The 19,377-nt window shown below is 42.0% G+C and overlaps 1 protein-coding gene across 4 annotated transcripts in view; it reads right to left on the minus strand.

The window, feature by feature from the left end:
• Nucleotides 1–19,377, minus strand: part of STARD13 (StAR related lipid transfer domain containing 13) — a 247,400-nt gene that overhangs the window by 33,220 nt on the left and 194,803 nt on the right. For all 4 annotated transcript variants that reach the window (XM_081004067.1, XM_081004069.1, XM_081004068.1 and 1 more), the window contains 3 exons: nt 13,193–13,264; nt 10,484–10,565; nt 6,942–7,005 (listed from right to left, as the gene is read on the minus strand). In XM_081004067.1, coding sequence (XP_080860193.1) covers nt 6,942–7,005; nt 10,484–10,565; nt 13,193–13,264 — 218 coding nt within the window. The remainder of the gene's footprint in view (nt 1–6,941; nt 7,006–10,483; nt 10,566–13,192; nt 13,265–19,377) is intronic.

Here is a 19,377-nt window from a genome sequence, read left to right on the forward strand (position 1 = left end):
AAAATCTGAATAAAGATAAGGTAGTAAAAAATTTAATTACCGTGTCATATTTATTCAAATTTGATGGGGACAGATAAATTTTTTCTAGGGGCTGGGTTGGGTCTTTGGCCCAGCAGATTATTATCTACAAACATCATGCCACACAAAAATATAAGCATTCCATTAGATAATCTGCACCTTTACTTAGCACTATCACACGGCTCCCCAAGAATACTCTTGGGATACAGAAGTGATGCTGTTTTGAACATTATTCTAGGGATTCAGGGAACCTTTGAAAGTCAGATGATGCTCAATTATGTCTACACTTAATTATCTACTGAGAGATAAGCAAGGCTTTCCCCACTACATAGAATCCCTTTGCACGTCCTTCTTGTGACAGGAGAGAACAAACTGGGAGGGCTTTCACAAACCGGAGCCTCCTGTTTTGTCTGAACCACCAAACTATTATTGCCAGCATCAGAACAATCCAGAATATTATTGAACTTGATTTAATACTCTGGCCTGTGTGAAGCTGGTAACTGTAGTTTCCCAATTCAGAAAAAAAAAAACAGGAAACCATGGTCAATTAAGAAACTTCCTTGCATGAAGGGGTAATCAATGGGGTTTTGAGCATTGGGGGTGGGGGAAGGTTCACTCATATCTCAGCTTATTAAGCAGGGACGTGATCATCCAAACGCAGCTACTGTGGCTGACAATAGTGTGTGCTGGCAGAATTAAAGATAATCCCAAGTTAAACAAGCTAGCTGGCAATGTAATTTGACTCTGTTCTGAAAATTATATCTAACAATAAAGAGCACAAGCCAGTTTCTATGTGTAATCAGTTGGCCCTTTCAGCTGAGAAAACTGCCAAAAATGACACTAATTATCACCGAGCATGATGATATATTTGACTTTATTCACTAACAATACAGCTGAGATAGCAAACCATTGTCCGGTATGAAAGGAATTTGTTATCTCGCAGTGGCAATTTTACACCTGGGCTTCTCTCAGGCTTGCTCCTTCTCGTGCATGAATATTGCCATTTTGGCTGCATAAGAACTGGCACTTGCAGAACTGAGTTCACGGTTAGCAAATGATGCACTGCAGCCTTCCAGTGCAATCTCTGTGTGTGACAAAGGGCAAAGCTAAATGCTTTCCCATGCTCCCCAGCACAGCGCTGCAATGCTCACAGGGATTATCCTGCGAAGGAGTAGCTAACTTTGCCCCCCAGGACATCCCCATGCTTGGTTCTGAGGAACTTGCTATATGGATTGCTCAGCCTTCATTGGTCCTCATAATCAGGGTGTGCCAGCACAGAGTGAAACACTCTGAGTATCTGCACAGCAGACAGGAGTGCCTGCTCCTAGGCAGTTTAAGCCCCCACAGAGTATTTTTTGAGGGAGCTGAGCCCCTTCAATATTCAGAGGGTGTTCAGTTCTGCCTCATGGCTCCTCATAGCATTGCACAATGTCAGGGTGTCACATAACTTATCCACATGATGTTGCAGAATCATGTATATGACATCATGACATCATGCAGTGTCAATCCTCTTAAGATGGTGCCTGTGACCGCAGATGTCTGAAGTACACCTGATCCCTTGAATTTGAACCACACAACACATTGCCCACAGACAGTGTGCGTTCATGTGTGGCCTATCAATGATTGCCCCTACCCCCTTTATGTCTGAATCCAAGACAATACAGTGGTCAAGGAAAGTAGCCACAGTGCTGAGTGAAGCCAAGGGCCAGGCCCATCAGTGATATTGCCTTCAGAGTGGTTAGAGTTGCACACTGATGCCTTATATCCACAAGTCCTCTGTATACAGCTAAAAACTAGTGAGGTCTCGTGGTTAGAACGTTAGACTTCTACTATGGAGACTCGGTTTCCAATAGCCGCTCAGCCAGGAAGCTTGACTTCACTCAACTTCCGCATCCGCTTTCTGTTTTTAGGATAAGACACAGCTAGACGAGTAACAAAAATGTGTGCACAGTTGTCCATTATGAATGAGCTGAAGGCTTAGCTCAGGAAGGCTGACAGTGTTTGCCAAATTGTAAAGGCTCAGAAAGAACGTTCTATACTTAGCATCTTTAGAGCTGGTTAAAAATAGAAGAAAACTAGAACTGAAAACATTGTTTCCTCAGGTGGATGTGGGTGCCAGCAGAATGCATGAGTGTAGCTCTCTTAATGGATTTTCCCTCATTTTTTCCTTCACAAGGGCAGTGACCCTACAGCTGGGGAAGGCAGTCATTCCAACTGCAGCTGTGTGTCTATCCAAATAACTTAAGGGCAATTCAAGGGAATTTCAAAACATAAGAATATGCTTCAAATGAAGTTTAATGTCAGGTGCTAACAGTTTGTTATGTAGAACTATGTGTTAATTTCCCCACTGATTTCTATTGGATTACAGATTTGCCTCATCTTCTCTCCCAGAATGCCTTGCAGTGACCCATTTGTATCTTCCATCTTTGACTGGCCTTCAGTGCTAGGCCATTCAGCAACTTAATTGACTGCTGTTTTTCTGAGACATTCAAGGAGATGTGGAATATAACTGTTCCAAGCTTTCTAACCATCAGTGCTTGCTTGGCTTTATGCCCCAGACATAATAAATGGCAAATAGAGTTGTTAAGAGAGGCAGTAACCATTATGTGAAGAGATATTTTCCATCCTTACAGATATGCAGTGGAAGAGAGAACTATAAAATAACTGTGAGTCACTGCCTAACCGTATTTTTTTGTTTTTGTTTTTTTTTGTCTGCAACTGATTTCTGAGGCCACAACCAAACAGCAGCTTCCGCTGGGGACTGTAGCACTAAGCAGGAAGTGGGGGGAAATGGTATCTTGAGGAAGAGGCACCAGGTAGCTAATACCACAGCTGACTTGCATTGTAACACCTGCATCTCATAATGTGGACTGCAGATGTTAGGAATGTTTATCCAGCGTATATGCCACTTGCAACCTTCTCCATCCCAAAGCACCCCATGTTACCAATATTCTAGCATTCTTTCCAATTCTGCATATCTGCCTCCTTATCTACACTGTAAGATAAGGCTTTTCTGGTCTTTGCTTTTATCTTTTTCGTTCTCATTTTCAGTTGCCTTCACTTGTTCTCAGTTATGTCAACCCTGGCTGGCTACGCTTGAAATTATATGAACACTTACATGGGTGCAAGCTCTACATCAAGACTTACTACATTGTGGCATCCCTTTATCTATGAGGTGATTGCTGATTGGCTACGATCATCAATGTGACTAATCTCAGAAGGAGAAAGAAGCAATTTCAGTTACACACACACACAAAATAAAAGAACACGTTGCTGTCCTAGATTTTTTAAAACTCTAAAATTGACACAGGGAGGCAGCAGAGTAAGAGGAGGAAGACTGAGGTGCAGTGACTGAGCCCGTTGAGACCTAGTGCCTACGATGAAGAGAGATGTGAAACAAGCCATCAGGTCACAGTGCTTTCCTTAGCCACAACTCAAGTGTCAGACAAGCATACCAGCAAATCAAAAGTTGCTCACGTTCACCCGTCTTACCTCTCCCTGCCTGCTCACTCCTGCTGTTGTTTCCAGCTGGATAAATTTTAAAAAGCACTCCAGAGTGGAGGGTCTGAAATGGAAGCAGCACATTCTCCTCTGTATTTAGGAACCTGGGTGCAGGGCGCTTTGCTAACTTTTTCCAACAGGAAGAGGAGGCGGAGGAGACAACCGTAGGCATGAGCAGGCAGATGGGGCCAAGGCAGATGCCAACATTCAATCTGCCGGTATGCTCATCTGAGGGTTGGGGTTGCAGCACTATGAAGACACATTTTATCTTTAATCTGAAGTGTGTTTTAGACTGTGGTCCTAAACTACCAGTCCTGAAAGGGAGTGAGGAGGCAAGGGAGGTATTTCATTTCAAATTAGGCCAGACACAATGACGTCCATCTTAGGTCCAGCTGAGAAGAAATGGGGATGCACCCCATTCCATTATCCTCCCTTGTCCCCTGCCCCATTCTAAGCACTGCCACCATCAGTAACGCCACTGAGAAGAAGAAGAAGAGTCTGGATTTGATATCCCGCTTTATCACTACCCGAAGGAGTCTCAAAGCGGCTAACATTCTCCTTTCCCTTCCTCCCCCACAACAAACACTCTGTGAGGTGAGTGGGGCTGAGAGACTTCAGAGAAGTGTGACTGGTCCAAGGTCACCCAGCAGTTGCATGTGGAGGAGCGGAGACGCGAACCCGGTTCCCCAGATTACAAGACTACTGCTCTTAACCACTACACCACACTGAGAAGAATTAAGCCTCCTGAGAGAGAATCAGAAGTGTGCAATGTTTCTTAAGGCAATGTACTGTTGTTGTTGTTTAGTCGTGTCCAACTCTTCATGACCCCATGGACCAGAGCATGCCAGGCACTCCTGTCTTCCACTGCCTGCCGCAGTTTGGTCAAACTCATGCTGGTAGCTTCGAGAACACTGTCCAACCATCTCGTCCTCTGTTGCCCCCTTCTCCTTGTGCCCTCCATCTTTCCCAGCATCAGGGTCTTTTCCAGGGAGTCTTCTCTTCTCATGAGGTGGCCAAAGTATTGGAGCCTCAGCCTCAGGATCTGTCCTTCCAGTGAGCACTCAGGGCTGATTTCCTTCAGAATGGATAGGTTTGATCTTCTTGCAGTCCATGGGACTCTCAAGAGGCAATGTACTACACTATGCTAACTACTGATTAGAAAGTGCCCCTGGGAGGGGAGTGCCTTGTAAATAAAAGGTTGTTGGCTCTGTTACAAAATTCCCCACATCACAAGACATTTTCTGCATTCCTTGCTGAAACCCCTTAAGCCTTAAATAATGCCTGTATTACACAAGGAGGTTGTAAACATGACGAGCTTTATTTTAATAAGTCAGCACACACACGCAAAAATTGGAAAAATGTTATCGGCTTTTTATCTGGCAGCGGATCATGTCTTATAGTCACATGGCATCAGACAACACTGTGAGGCAAGTACCTTCTTAACTAAACAACATGTATTTTGCCCTTGCATTTCGAGAAGCCTGTTGAGAATTGTTCTTTTGTCAAAGTCTCTCTCCCACAGTTTCTGCTATGCAAGTGCGTTCAAGACTCTCGAATAATTCTGAGCAGAAGACAACAGAGGGCAGGAGGAAGTGGATTGAAAGACAGCAAAAAGAGAGATGGCATTTCAAAGTGCTGATGAATATTTATTAATAGCACAATGTATTTCAGCCAAGAGGTCTTATTCAGAGGCTCTCTCTAACAGACAGACAACAAACGTATGTGTAACACTAAGTCATGCATGGCATGGTAGAGCACTGCTACTCCCCGACCTCTAGTGGGTCACAGGGAGGTTGGCAGGGCGCAAGCGCACCAGTAGGAGCACTGGACTGGCTGTGCTGGTGAGCTTTCAGTGTGTGAACCTCAGCACGGCTGCATGATTCCCCCTCTACTGGCGATGCAATTAAATGGAGGTCAGGTGAGGAGCGCAGTGCCATCCCCTACAGAACAATGGTGTTGATATCAATATATATATTAATGTCCTTAAAAACACCACAAGGCTTGTAACTTTTCTATAAAATTAAGCATGCTGAAATCCAAGTTACACAAATGTGTATTTATAATGGTGCTATTTAATATCTACATGAAGCCATTAGGAGGGGTCATTAGGAGTTTCAGGGCGAGGTTGACCATCGGCATGTTGATAACACTCAACTCTGTTTCTCCATAACATCTGAATAGGGAGGGGCTGTGGAGTCCCTGGGCCATTGCTTGGGCGCAGCGGTGAAATGGATGGGAAAAATCAAGCTGTACGCTTTTCAGCGCCTGCTAAAAACATTCTTGTTTAGGCAAGCCTATCCAGATGCTTAGAAAGCTGAGGTAATTTTAAAGTATGGTTGTTGTTTTTTCCTTGATTCTCTTTTTCCTTGATATCTTCTTCAATAACTCGAGTGCAATGACATTGGTAATGATCCCCAGCTTTAAAAGACATTGGCAACAGCTCAATTCTCCATCAGAAATACAATTATGTGCTTTTTCTTGACACTCCCTGAGCATGCCTGTTAAGCTGGGCGTTTGGTGATGATCCCTGGCTGTCAAAAATGTTTGTAACCAATATGTTCTTTACAAGAAGACCACACATTTGCATTTTAGTGTGAGATATGCCTGCGCCACTGCATTTGAATGGTTTAAGAAGATGTTGTCCAGATACCTGTAAGGTATATTTGAGTAATATAGTTTCAAATAGCTGCAGATACACATGTACTGAAGTTTACAGTAAAGCGTTTTAAGAGTAAGCTTTTTTAATTGCACACATTTTTGTAACTTTATTTTGGCATGTTTATTGTTTTTAAAAAGCTCTTGGGGTGCTTTTCAGGCTACTGGTATATTTAACATTGACATTATGCTTTTAGGCCTTTATTACTACAACTGTTACTACTGCTGCATAAGTACCGTACTCCTGTTTGTTGAAAGTGCTTAGATGAACCCTTTTGACTGAAATGCATTAGGCTGTAAGTAAGTTCTTTCAGCGTCTTAAAATGTGGCCTCTCCTTTTGTCAGTTTCTTTGATGGTTGCTTCCTGGTGTGTTTTAGAAAGATAGCTGTCACATAGTTATGGGGGTTATAATAACGATGTAGGGCCTTCATCTGAAGTCAAATATTTCCTTTCGACCCAGTGCTGTTGCGTTATGTGTGCAGAATCTGTGCATCCGTCTGGTAAATTTTAATTTGCCACGTGATGCAAGGCAATGGCTAGCTATGATCTTCTCTCATGGTCTGGCATCAAACAACTTCAGCACTTACATTTCCTTACAGCAGGACACTTTAAACAATGCCAAATATATAACAAGCCAGTTTCTAACGACTTGTTCACGAGGTATTAGCGCTTAAGATTTTAAGCCTGAGATCAATCCTAGCTGTAATTTTAGGAGGTTTCAAAAGCCCTGGACTACAGAGACATTTCCAAATCCATAGTTACTTGCCTTCTTCCTTTGGAAGTTCACATCGAGTTTCATTGAGGCGCACTTGTTCAGTGTGTTCAGACGTCTAGAAGCAAAGCAAAATCCAAAGATTAGAATCTCATGAATCAACTGGCCCTTTATGACCTCGCACATTTCTCTCATTCTCTCTCCTTATGGACAGAACTTCAAACAACTTCCTGTAAAGATAGACTGGTAGTGAAATATGCAGCGCTAATTTCTACCCACAAGGCTGGGGTGCAGAAATATGTACATACAGTGTTACCTTAATTGTCGAATGGCTTGGCTCCCGAACAAATTGGCTCCCGGAAATAAGTGTTCTGGTTTGGCTCCCGGAAGTAAGTGTTCCGGTTTGCAAACGTTTTTTGGAAGCCGAACGTCCAACGCGGCTTCCATAGCTTCCGACTGAGTGCAAGAAGCTCCTGCAGCCAATTGGAAGCCGCACCTTGGTTTTTGAATGGTTCCGGGAGTTGAACCGACTCCTGGAATGGATTAAATTCAACAACCAAAGTACCACTGCACCTGCAATTTAGATAATGTAGCAACTAGTTTGGTGACTTGAGGACAGGATACCTATCATCACAACCAGAAATGGAATTTTGAGGCAATTCCCATGTTCTTTGTCACTCTACCCAGCTCAGGACCACAACACCTCAAGGACTGCCTCTTCCCGTATGAACCTACCCTGACCCTGAGATCATCTTCTGAGGCCCTTCTTTGTGTGCCTCCTCCTAGAGAAGTCAAGATGGTGACAACACAAGAATGGGACTTCTCTGCAGTGGCTCCCCATCTGTGGAATGCTCTGTCCAGGGAAGTTCTCCTGGGGGGGGGGTTATTGGGTTGATGTTTTATTTTCATTGTGTATTTTGTGGTTTTATATTTTGAATTTATTCTGTGAACCACCCTGAGACCTTCAGGTACGAGGGCGGTATATAAATTCAATAAATAAAAATAATAAATACCCCTGCCCACCTGCCTGAATATTATAGATTGTCATAATCTGAAGGGCATTTACACAATCCCAGTATTAGAAAGAGAATGAAATAAACACTGGGCTGCAACAGGAAATCGAAATTAGCAGCAATGCTCTATCTATCTTAATAATGAAATAGTTGCACCTCTAATTTCTCACTACAATACAAAGCAATAAACATTATCAAAAGTGCACAGATTGCAGTTGGACTTATTTTTAAGTACAAGACTTTTTAAAACACCCATAATTTCTATAGCACCTCTTAAACTAAACTCAATATTGGAAACTGGCAATATTGGAGAAGAATGGAAAGTGGCATGTATACCCTATAGTTGTCTTTGGGGTATACATATTCGTTGTATTTCTAGTCAAAATAGATTTTAGAAACACTACAAACCTTGGGGGTCGGGAAAATATTTGTTTATTAGAGGTTGATAATAGGATAAGCTGCACGCCACAGGCAATTAGGTCTCTCTCAAACCACTTTTAACATGCACACACAAAAAGCATTATCGTTTAACTCTGACCTCAGCTCTCTGTAGCTTCAATAGAAGAGCTCCTTGCTCTTGCAAGAGTTCTATGGTGTAACCATGGTCTGCAGAGCTTTCAATCAAGTAACCTGTTTTCTATAGACCCCATCAATGGTGTCACTACTATCAGTGAACTAATCTCATAAAGTTCTCAGCTACTTGAAAACAGCAATATGTCCACATTTTACTCCAATATTTTCCTTAAAAGATAACTCCTTTCCTCAAGAGTCAAGGTTACATTTTTGTGAAGTCTGTGACCAATTTCCCACTTACTAATTTAGCCATCCACATTTTAAAGCAGAAAGATGATGACATATCTTCTGGGGTCCTTCCAGCATTTGAAACAGATTGTTCCAATGAAATGAAAGGATTAATGGTTGTCTTTATGTCTCCAGAGTCTCCAATTAAATACAGCCTGCCTGGATTTCTCGCACCCTCTTGACGTGCCAATGGCAGAAGACAGAATTCTCCATCTGTGTACATCTGTCATTGGAATAAAAGTCAAAACCTTGGCAAGAGTGATTCCAAGCCCAGAAACAATAGTTAATGATATTTTGATCAATGACGAAAGCTTGCTTTTGTGTGTTACGTTTTGGACTCTGTTGGAAGCTGTTTCCCACAAGTACAAAAATATGCATCAATAGCAACATTCATTATATGCATAAAATATATAATTGTGAAAAATGCAACCCAAGAAGGGCCCCTGATTCATAGAATCATGGAACCGTAGAGTTGGAAGGGAAGGAACTAGTCCTGTAATGCTGGAATCTCAGCTAAAGCATCCATGACAGATGGCCATCCAACCTTTGATTGAGATTGTTGCTTGTCTGCATTTTGCCAGTAGAAGCTACAGCCATGCCAGTGTGTACCCGTTCATAAATAATGCTCAAAGTGTTGTGTTTTTTTAAAAAGAAACTTGGGGGAGCATGTATTAGCCATAAGACCTAGAACATGTTCAATATGGAGTTCAATGATACTGCAGAGAAGCCTTGAGATCGAAGAGGAAAATGTCTTTGTCCACTCTCAAAAGCCACATGGCCCATACTAAATATAACAATGTTGTAGAGTAAAATCTCCCAAAACCGGGCTGCCTTCTGGGTGGCCTTTTGCCCTTCTTCCTTGTTATTTTCTGACACCTTAAAATTGATCAGAATCCTAACTCCCTATGACTCCAGTCTGCAGCTGTTACTGAGCAGCTGCAAAGGAATTTGGCCAAGGGCATGTCAGGGTCACAGGCAGTAAATGCAACGCTGTGCCCAGGGTACACTTGCAGCAATACAGGAGGTCTCCAGCATCAGGGCAACTCTGCAATGATTAAGTTTCCTTTACAGCAAGACACAATGGCTTTGGGGAAATGCTCTTGGCCACTTCAATGGTAATGGTTTACCTAAGAGTATGAGTAGGAAGGGTATGATTCTCAGCAAAGAACTTCTAGTCAGGAGGGGTAATTAACTCTACTTCTGGCTACCCCTTTGCTGCAGCAACTGCCCTCCCACCCCGGCTGATTTCTCCCACAACGCAGCAAAGGTGGCCTGGCATCTTGGATGGAGGAAAAGTGGGGTGCTGAAAAAAGTGGGTGGTGGTGGTGGTAGAAGAATTAAGCATCCTACTCCTGCCCACCACTTCTTGACACCAAACCTCACCTCCTCCTTTGCAGGGGATCAGAGTACAGCCATACCTCGTGTTATGTTTGCTTCACATTGCGGCTTTTCAGTTTACGAATGCGGCAAACCCGGAAGTGTTTACTTCTGGGTTTGCTGCACGCACATGCACAGAAGCGGTCTGTGTGCTTCGCGCATGCATGGTAGCAGCACTCTACTTATGGACTTCAGGGTGCAAACAGCACCCCAAAACGGATCGCATTTGTAAGTAAAGGTTCCACTGTACTCACTCTAGCACACAAACCAGGCTGTCCCCCAACCTGGCTTTAGCCTTATTATCTCCTTCACAGAGGGATGATACACGAAACAAGGTTGTCTGCATGCTTTGCAGCGTTATAAACATCATAATAAATTACAACAAGTATTAAAAATGCACTTTACCTACAAAGAGGTTCTACAAGATCCTTGTCAAGAAAATCATGGTCTTTCTTTACAGCAGCAATGTCAATAGGAAACTGGGAATCTACAAGAGAAGAAGCAGCTGTTACTGGAGTGGGAAACACATTTTCTTCCAAGAGGAGCTGAATGTGATTCCAGACTAAATTGCAAACAGAAGGGGAAAACCAAAATGTCCTCCACATTTAATTTCTGATAATATCACTTCCTTTTCCAAGTTCAAATGGAGTCGTTGAAATGTGTCAACTAAGGTAACATCAGCATGTCATCATCCAACTACAGTAAGAAATCAGATGGTTTATATTTCAGTCTCCTAATAACAAAGCAATACTGATCAGTACTACAGTTGTTGTTGACCATTCCAGCCTTCCCCAACTTGGTGCACTCCATATATCGTTGGACTACAACTCCCATCAGCCCTGACCTTTAGCCATGCTGGCTGGGGATGATAGGAATTGTAGTCCAAAATCCACTCCCTTCATTAAGCGGCTAACAATACAAATAATATGAATGCTGTTAACCTATTTTTATTTTTAAACAGAAATATAACAAGTGTTTCCCTTTTTCACAGACTTGTAGACAAACCACTTAGTAGCATTATGAGTGAAGAATTGCAGATTGTGACTCAGGGCCAAACCTGATGAACTACATGAACGGCGTTTTAAAAAGTAAAAAAAAAAAAGTGAATAAGAGTGTGTGGCTATAGTGACCCTGGTGAGAGGCATTCATCTTTTCTCCTTAAATGCAACCACAATCCAAATCAACCCCTTTCTTTTTGCATTGTAAGAAAAACTTGCAATTGGGCAACTGGGGGATTTCCTTCCAATACAGCTGTGGGTTCTTTGATTCAGGCAAAGTCTGCAGGGTGGAGGGTAAAGGGTTTTAAAGCCCTCCTAACAACCACACTAAGGTTCCAGTCCAGATTATGCCTCCCCAAATCCCTGCACCTTGTATTACTTTTAAAAAACAAACCAAAAACATTTGTGCATTTTCAATTGTGTGGAAGACACATCATTTGTTTTAAGGTCCAGATGTAGCCCTTCATAGCCCAACATGGAAACCAACAAGAAAAAAAAGGTGTGACATTGTTAACAACAAGCGTCACAACACTCCACCTCCACTCAGCTGTCTTTAATTTTAAAAGTGTAATGTTACATTTTTTGGAAAAGTCATTTGAAGAGAGCGCCCCCTGCTGTACCACACAGCTCTTAAAACTATAACCAACTATCAGCCGAGACGAATGCTCTCTTCCCACAGCAATGAAACACAGCATCATGAACTCCCAGCCTTACTGTATATTAAAAAGTATATCCCACCTGTCAGTCCCTGCCGGGATCCCCCAAGGGGGTTCACAAAAATTAATAATACACAGTCTGTGAAACAATACCAGAAACCAGGTATTGCAATGACAGAATGGTGGGGGTGGGCGACTAAAGCAAACCAACAAAGGTTTTGGGAAGCAGTCAATATGCTAATGGACAAGGGGCCAACCACCTTGGTGTCACAGCAGAAAACACCTGGTCCTGTATCCCAACCAAACAGACTTCATATTTGCAATGGGATTCACAGAGGGCCTCCTGATGAATTACTGTATTTTTGCGTCTATAAGACGCCCCCGTGTATAAGATGCCCCCTATTTTTGGGGACTCAAAATTGTCGCAATTCCACCCTCAGCACTATCCGCATATAAGACACCCCCTAATTTTTGACATTATTTTTTAGGAAAAAAACCTAGTCTTCTACACAGAAAAATACAGTTAAGTGGGAGAAAGGGGTCTTTCAAATTGCTTGGCCCCAAACCATTTAGGGATTTGTAAGTAATGTTTATTTATTTGATTCATAAAATTTATACACCTCTTGATTGTAAAAAAAAAAAAGCCTCAGTTTACAAAGGGGGGGGGGAGAATTATTGGATGCCTTATTTTTCATCAGCTGAAATTTGCGAAGATTATTATTCAGTTCATCTCTATACCGCTATATATTTTTAAGAAAAAAAATCTCAAAACGGTTACAAACATCAAATAAAAAACATTATTGAAGGAAGTCAAATATAAAGTATACATTCAAGGCAATACAATTAATGGGAAACTAAAATGTTACCTTCAAGAGTTCAAAAGATAACATGACAAAGGAGATCAACTACAGAATGCACATTTATCACAGCAAATTTATTTCAAAAGAAAACATTACTAAGGGAAGTCAAATATAAAATATGTATTTAAAACAGCATAATTAACAAGAGAATAACATACTGTAAGTTTTGTATCATTTTTTTAAAAAAACACACTTTTATTTTAAAGTTTATTATTGTTTATATTTTGAATTAGATCTATATGGGGCCACCAAAATCTTTTAAATGGTTATGGGCTGCCATGGTCTTAATCTGGTCCTGTGACTACCTGTTTCCCCAGAAGCAAAACAGGGTCCACAAGCATCCCAAACTGAGAACACGGTCTTTAAGGAAAGTACAAAATAGGATTAGACCCTGAATCGCTTCTCCTATTGACTAAAACAGCAACTCTGTTTTGCCTGGATGAAGTCTAAAAAAGATTGTTCTATCTGCTTTGGAAGATGGTGAATGTTGTTGGTTCAGTGCTGAGGCACTGAATTGAACATGATGCCCTCCCCACCAACAAGACTATCCCTACAATTCAAGAAAAGTGGAGCAGTTGTTGCACTGCCCCCAAAACATACCTTCGTACAGTTGTGCATACTGTGGGAATCCAGCAGCTCGCAACCAGTCACAGGCCTCCTTCGCCTCAATTTCTGGGTAAGAAAAAAATGGAAAGTTTTAATACTGAGTTTGATGCCTTTGGTATTTTTAGGCCACAATTAACAGAAATACAGCTCACAACGTAAGCAGCGTGCATTGAAAAAGAAGGTTCTGTCACAAATGTGACAGGACAAAGCATTTTGATTTTGTATCAAAGTGAATTTTATCGGTATCCTTTCATACTAAATTCAGTTCTGTTTTTAAAAAGTCAGAGCCACTAATTTTGGATTTAAAAAAATAATAATAATTGGCTTTTCATGCCAATAATGTCATAATTTCAGCAACCTGGGGAGAAAACACATTTTGCTCGATAAAACCATGCAATTTCCCTACGATAGACATATAAGACCAGGGCTTTCATGGATTCTTTATTAGGTCACATAATTCAGATTTATTTATCAAACCTAATTTTTTAAAAGTAACTTCCATCAGTCTCCTGTTAGTACATTGAGTTCTCGTTTTGACATCATGATAAATCATCAGACTGCACTTGGACATCATTAAAAATAATAATTCATTGTGATGGGAATGAACTGCAGCAAGCCTTGGGCTCAGGTGCTCTCTTTCCCCTCTCCCAGCTCAGTCAAGAGGAGGGATTCACAAACATTAATTTCATTTTTTAAAACTGCAATGTAATGTTATGTCTGAACCCTAAACCGTGGTTAATCTGAACTACGGTTGGTTGAAACAAACCAACAGCATAATCAATAGTTTGAAGTTGGCTTTTTCAAACAAACCATAGTTACAATTAAACAAGTTTGTCAGGCAAAACAATAAACTGTGAGAGCTGAGGAAGGAACTTATGAGTGGCTTGTTGTCCGATTATAGCACCTGAGAGCAGTCTACATGACACTCTTAACTACAATATAGCTCTTAACTGCCACACACCTGAGCACTGAAAGGATGATAGCTCCACCATGATCCAATATTGTTCATTACATATTTGGCAAAAAGATAAAATGTGCTACATCATCATCATCACGATTATTGCATTTATATTCCACCTTTTAAAATCCAGGCTTACGGAACAAATAAACTGTACAATTCCCAACAGCTGTATCCATAGTGGGTTATATTTTAGGTTCCAATTTTTGTCACGTCTGCAAAACACTCTTGTGTTTAACATTTAACTTTTGTGTGGCTTGCAAGTAGACTTGGGTATACATGAGCAATTTTTGGGTAGTAAGATTTATTAGACTGTAAGCATATGGGTAATGCCATGTCTCTTTTAACTTTTGTGCAGCAATTGAGGTATAAGGAATAAATAACGATGAAGAGTTGCTGGGAGAGGTAAAAACTCTTGTAAAACTTTATCAACACTTTTTCTTTTTTAACCAAAATATTGTTATGTCTCCTTTCAACCAGTGCAACTAAGTGACTATGCTAGCAGAATGTGTCTGTGCGTGAGAGAAAGAGAGTGCATGGGGCTATTTTAATGCACAAAGCTAGGAATCAGTGAATCAATAAAATGTGTGAAAGAGTTTCATCCCTGGACTGATGAAGGATCCACACTGAGTAAAAGATCCTTGAGTGCTGTCACTTGACTGCACAAATAGTTCTATCAGCATGCCATGCATCACATCTTAAGGAGTGTGGAGTCAACCCTGTCTCCTTTGAACTGGTGCAATATTGCTCTTGCAAAAGGAGGTAGGAAAGGCTTTTAACAAGGATATGTGATTGAACCGAGTGGCTACTTTTCTTCATAGGGTTTTGTTATTGCTGTCAAAAATGAAAATGAAAATCAATGCTTGCTTGTTCCAAAGCAGATACAGTGGGGGATATTGTAAGTAGGGGATGAGATTCCATGTCATTGGAACATTTCCATAAATGTCCCAGAAATGATGCATAGGCATCTCTGAACAACCACATGATAACTTGTAGTGCTGGTTTTTTAAAAATAAATAAAAAATCACATATAAACACCTCAAAGGTTAAATTGAAATAAGTGCATGTATGTCGTATCATGCACGCTCAATTGAATCCTGGTAATGAGATTTTCAAATACAGAAAGCATTAAAATGATTTCACACCCTGCGATGCAATTAGTAAAACAATGATTCGAAGAAATATGACTTCCAAAGTGGCATTTCTGTTTGTTCTTGGACCCTTTGCAAAATGTAACAGCACCAGTAGGACTCCAATAAATGCAGCAATTTGGTTTTTCTTAAACCCTCTTTCATTGTGACTCAAGGGCAGCCAGGTCTCCATTGTAGCTGTCACTGGGCAACCATGTACCTATCGGTCCTTTATATAAAGGAGTTTAGAGGATATTCACGCAGTCTTTTGCCTCTTTAAAGGTGATCTGTGAATGGAAAAATAACTGTGTGTGTGCACGCATACACCGGGGCAGAGGAGAAGTGTTACAGCTGTATTAATTCCATTTTACTCAGTTCCTTAGAAGAAGAAGAGAAGAAGAAGAAGAGGAGGAGTTTGGATTTGATATCCCGCTTTATCCCTACCCGAAGGAGTCTCAAAGCGGCTAACAATCTCCTTTCCCTTCCTCCCCCACAACAAACACTCTGTGAGGTGAGTGGGGCTGAGACTTCAAAGAAGTGTGACTGGCCCAAGGTCACCCAGCAGCTGCATGTGGAGGAGCGGAGACATGAACCCGGTTCCCCAGATTATGAGTCTATCACTCTTAACCACTACACCACACTGAAGAGTACATGTCTGGCAGAGGTAGACACGGTATACCTGCCCTCACCAACTTGGTATCCTCTACAATTTGCTGCACTACAACGCCCATCATCCCTGACCACCGACGCTTCTGGCTGCGGATGATGGGAGCTGAGATCCAAACATCTGGATGGCACCAGACTGGTGAAGCCTGCAGAATACAACCCATTAGCTCCCCTCCTACCTCAGTATCCTTTCAAGCATATACTTCTATGTTAACTCAGTATCTGAACAAACACGAGCCCAATAACGCATAAATGGTTAACACAGTAATAAAGACAAAAATCAGAATGGGCCTGAGAACTCAAGCACTTCAAGGGATGGTAAATCAAATGAAGGCTTCCCAACTGAGAAGAGCTACCATTCTAATCAACACTACAATCATTTCTCTTAAAAGCATCCTTAAGCTTAAATTGGTTCCCTTGGATACATCCTGATTATGCAGATTTCCCAGCTAAGACTACAGTATTGAGACTGCACATTTATGAGCCACAACATAAAAAGCAAATGTGCATATTCCTGTCTTGGGAACAGTAATGGGTCCCATTCCCTCCCCGCCCCCCCCCCCCGGAAAAAATATGATGCAATACAACATTTGCAAAAGCAGCAGGATAGCATAAGGAGTCTCTTTTTCCTACATTTGTTTTATGTAGACTTTAGTTACAGCATCTGCTCTGGAAAATCCCAGTTCCAGGAAGCTTCAGATGATAAGCCTATGGCAATGGGGCCTGGTGTCCAATGGAACCAACAGGAAGACAGGGAGATCAACAGGAGGTGGAGACAAAGCGAATGACAGGCAGGGACACCCCAATTGTTGGGCAATAGGATGTTAGGCCTATTGGGACGCAGGTGGCGCTGTGAGTTAAACCATAGAGCCTAAGACTTGCCGATCAGAAGGTTGGCGGTTCGAATCCCCGTGACGGGGTGAGCTGCCGTTGTTCGGTCCCTGCTCCTGCCAACCTAGCCGTTCGAAAGCACGTCAAAGTGCAAGTAGATAAATAGGTACCACTGCAGCAGGAAGGTAAACGACGATTACGTGTGCTGCTCTGGTTCACCAGAAGCGGCTTAGTCATGCTGGCCACATGAGCTGTACGCCGGCTCCAATAAAGCAAGATGAGCGCAGCAACCCCAGAGTCGGCCACGACTGGACGTAATGGTCAGGAGTCACTTTACCTTTACCTAGGATGTTAGGCAGTTGGGGACTGGCAAAGGGCAGACTGAAGTTGGTGGGGCACTGTCCCATTTGTCCTACTGGACCAGCTTCCTTTGGCCTTGGGAAGGCTGTGCATTATTTTTAAGGTTTGTACAGCACCAAGCAATTTTAGGCACTTTATGTTATTACTTTTTTTGTAAGATCCAAAACAGGATAGGCAACTATTTGCATTGATTTCGGTTTGGTTCGCAAAAATGTCTGCAAGCTACCAAGTTCCAAACAGCTACTACACAGATAAAAGAAATGTACTTAGTGATACATTGCTACTAAGTTTGGCTTCCTTGGCCTTCATGTTTCCTATTTTAGTGCTTCCTATTTTTCAATTCCTCCCATAAGAGCTCAGAATGCTTCCTAAATTATGTGATCAAGTTTACTGGAAACAAGAGGGGTCTTGATGACACAGTGTTGACTTTGTACAGAGGCTCGGCATTATACATTATTAAAGTTTTAATCATTCCCATCCCTTGTGGCTATTAAATCGGCAGAATAAATCACCAGAGTCTCAGTTTAACTAGATATGAGAAATAACTCTTCCGTCTGTATTGTGTGCAGAGGAATGCATATTCCACTTGTTCTTTCATGGCAAGATCATCTACAACAGCAGCAGGGAGGGAGGGCTGGATTCCCTCAAGGGCAATTTCTGGGGGCATAGAAAAGGGATGCGCAGTGTGACCTTTGGACAAGATATTCCAAGCTACATTCTGGCCAAGCAAAACCCAGAGACTTTTATATCCACACCTCCCTCTATCTTCAACCAGGTAAGCAAAAGGCGCTTTCAAAATTCAAGGACACCTCCTTAGGCAAAAACACTTGAGGACACAGAACAGGGCTGGCTGGGGGTATGGCCTGAGGGGAGAGGTGTCTGGATACAGGAGGGCATATGGTGGGCTAAGGAGAACCCCAAGGCCTGGAGGGGCACATTTGGTCCCTGAGCCTGATGTACCCAACGCTTGAGCTACAAAACAAAGCAAACATTTGGTTGGCCTGCTATAATTTACCAAAGTGCGGTCCTTAGAATGCTTGGGAAAGGTGTCAGCTCCCCATCTTGGCCAATCAGTATTAGCTAAACTGATACTGTAACTCAGTCCCATGGACTGCAAGAAGATCAAACCTATCCATTCTGAAGGAAATCCGCCCTGAGTGCTCACTGGAAGGACACATCCTGAAGCTGAGGCTCCAATACTTTGGCCGCTTCATGAGAAGAGAAGACTCCCTGGAAAAGACCCTGATGTTTGGAAAGATTGAGGGCACAAGGAGAAGGGGACGACAGAGGACAAGATGGTTGGACAGTTTTCTCGAAGCTACTAACATGAGTTTGACCAAACTGCGGGAGGCAGTGGAAGACAGGAGTACCTGGCGTGCTCTGGTCCATGGGGTCACGAAGAGTTGGACACGACTAAACGACTAAACAACAACAATTGGTCAAGAAAGAGCCTAGGAACCTTAACCTTGGATAAAAACTCCACAACAAATGGCCAGGCTTTAACTGGAGAGACTCATATCTTCCTGAAACCCTCCCAGTGACTGCTCCTTTATATGGTACAATGTTTGCCCTTGTAATCCACTAATATAAAGCCGATTCAGTCAACTTTATAACTTAGCCATGTCCATTCATTTCCATGGGTCTACTCTTGAGTAAATCTTAGTTGAAGACCACCCCTATTCTGGAAACCAGCATAACAGCTATCTGATTTGTTTTAAAGAGAGAACCCAAATCAGGATCTGTTCATTTCTGAAAATATTAGTGCTAACTCGGCTAAATGTTTTTCTCTCTGACTATAACACACCATGATTTCAATAGGAGCTTTAGTTATTACCGCTGTATTAATGTTAACAGTGTTAACATTTCAAAAGGGGCAAGTACTATTAGCGAGGGTGGGGAATCTTTTCTTAAAAAGCCATGGTAACATAATGAATTCACATTGACTTTGAACGCTTTACACTTTTAGAAGCAGAACCACATCAAACATTTGCAGTTAGCTTTTTTGGGTGGGGGGTTACAACTTGCATTTGCAGAATTTGTAATGCTAATAGTCACCTCATCATTAGGAGGTTAGCACATAAGGCAGCAGTAATGTTCAGATTAGGCATGGAGGCAGCTACAGTACCAAACCTATAATACGGAATTTAATACATGTCTTCCTTCGTATGCTAATTAAGGGAGAAATACATTAAATTCCACTTTTATCAGTCTGGTGGTGCTGACCTTAAAGCAGC

The sequence above is a fragment of the Podarcis pityusensis genome, assembly GCF_964106645.2.
Source record: "Podarcis pityusensis genome assembly, chromosome: 4".
Classification (NCBI taxonomy): domain Eukaryota; kingdom Metazoa; phylum Chordata; class Lepidosauria; order Squamata; family Lacertidae; genus Podarcis; species Podarcis pityusensis.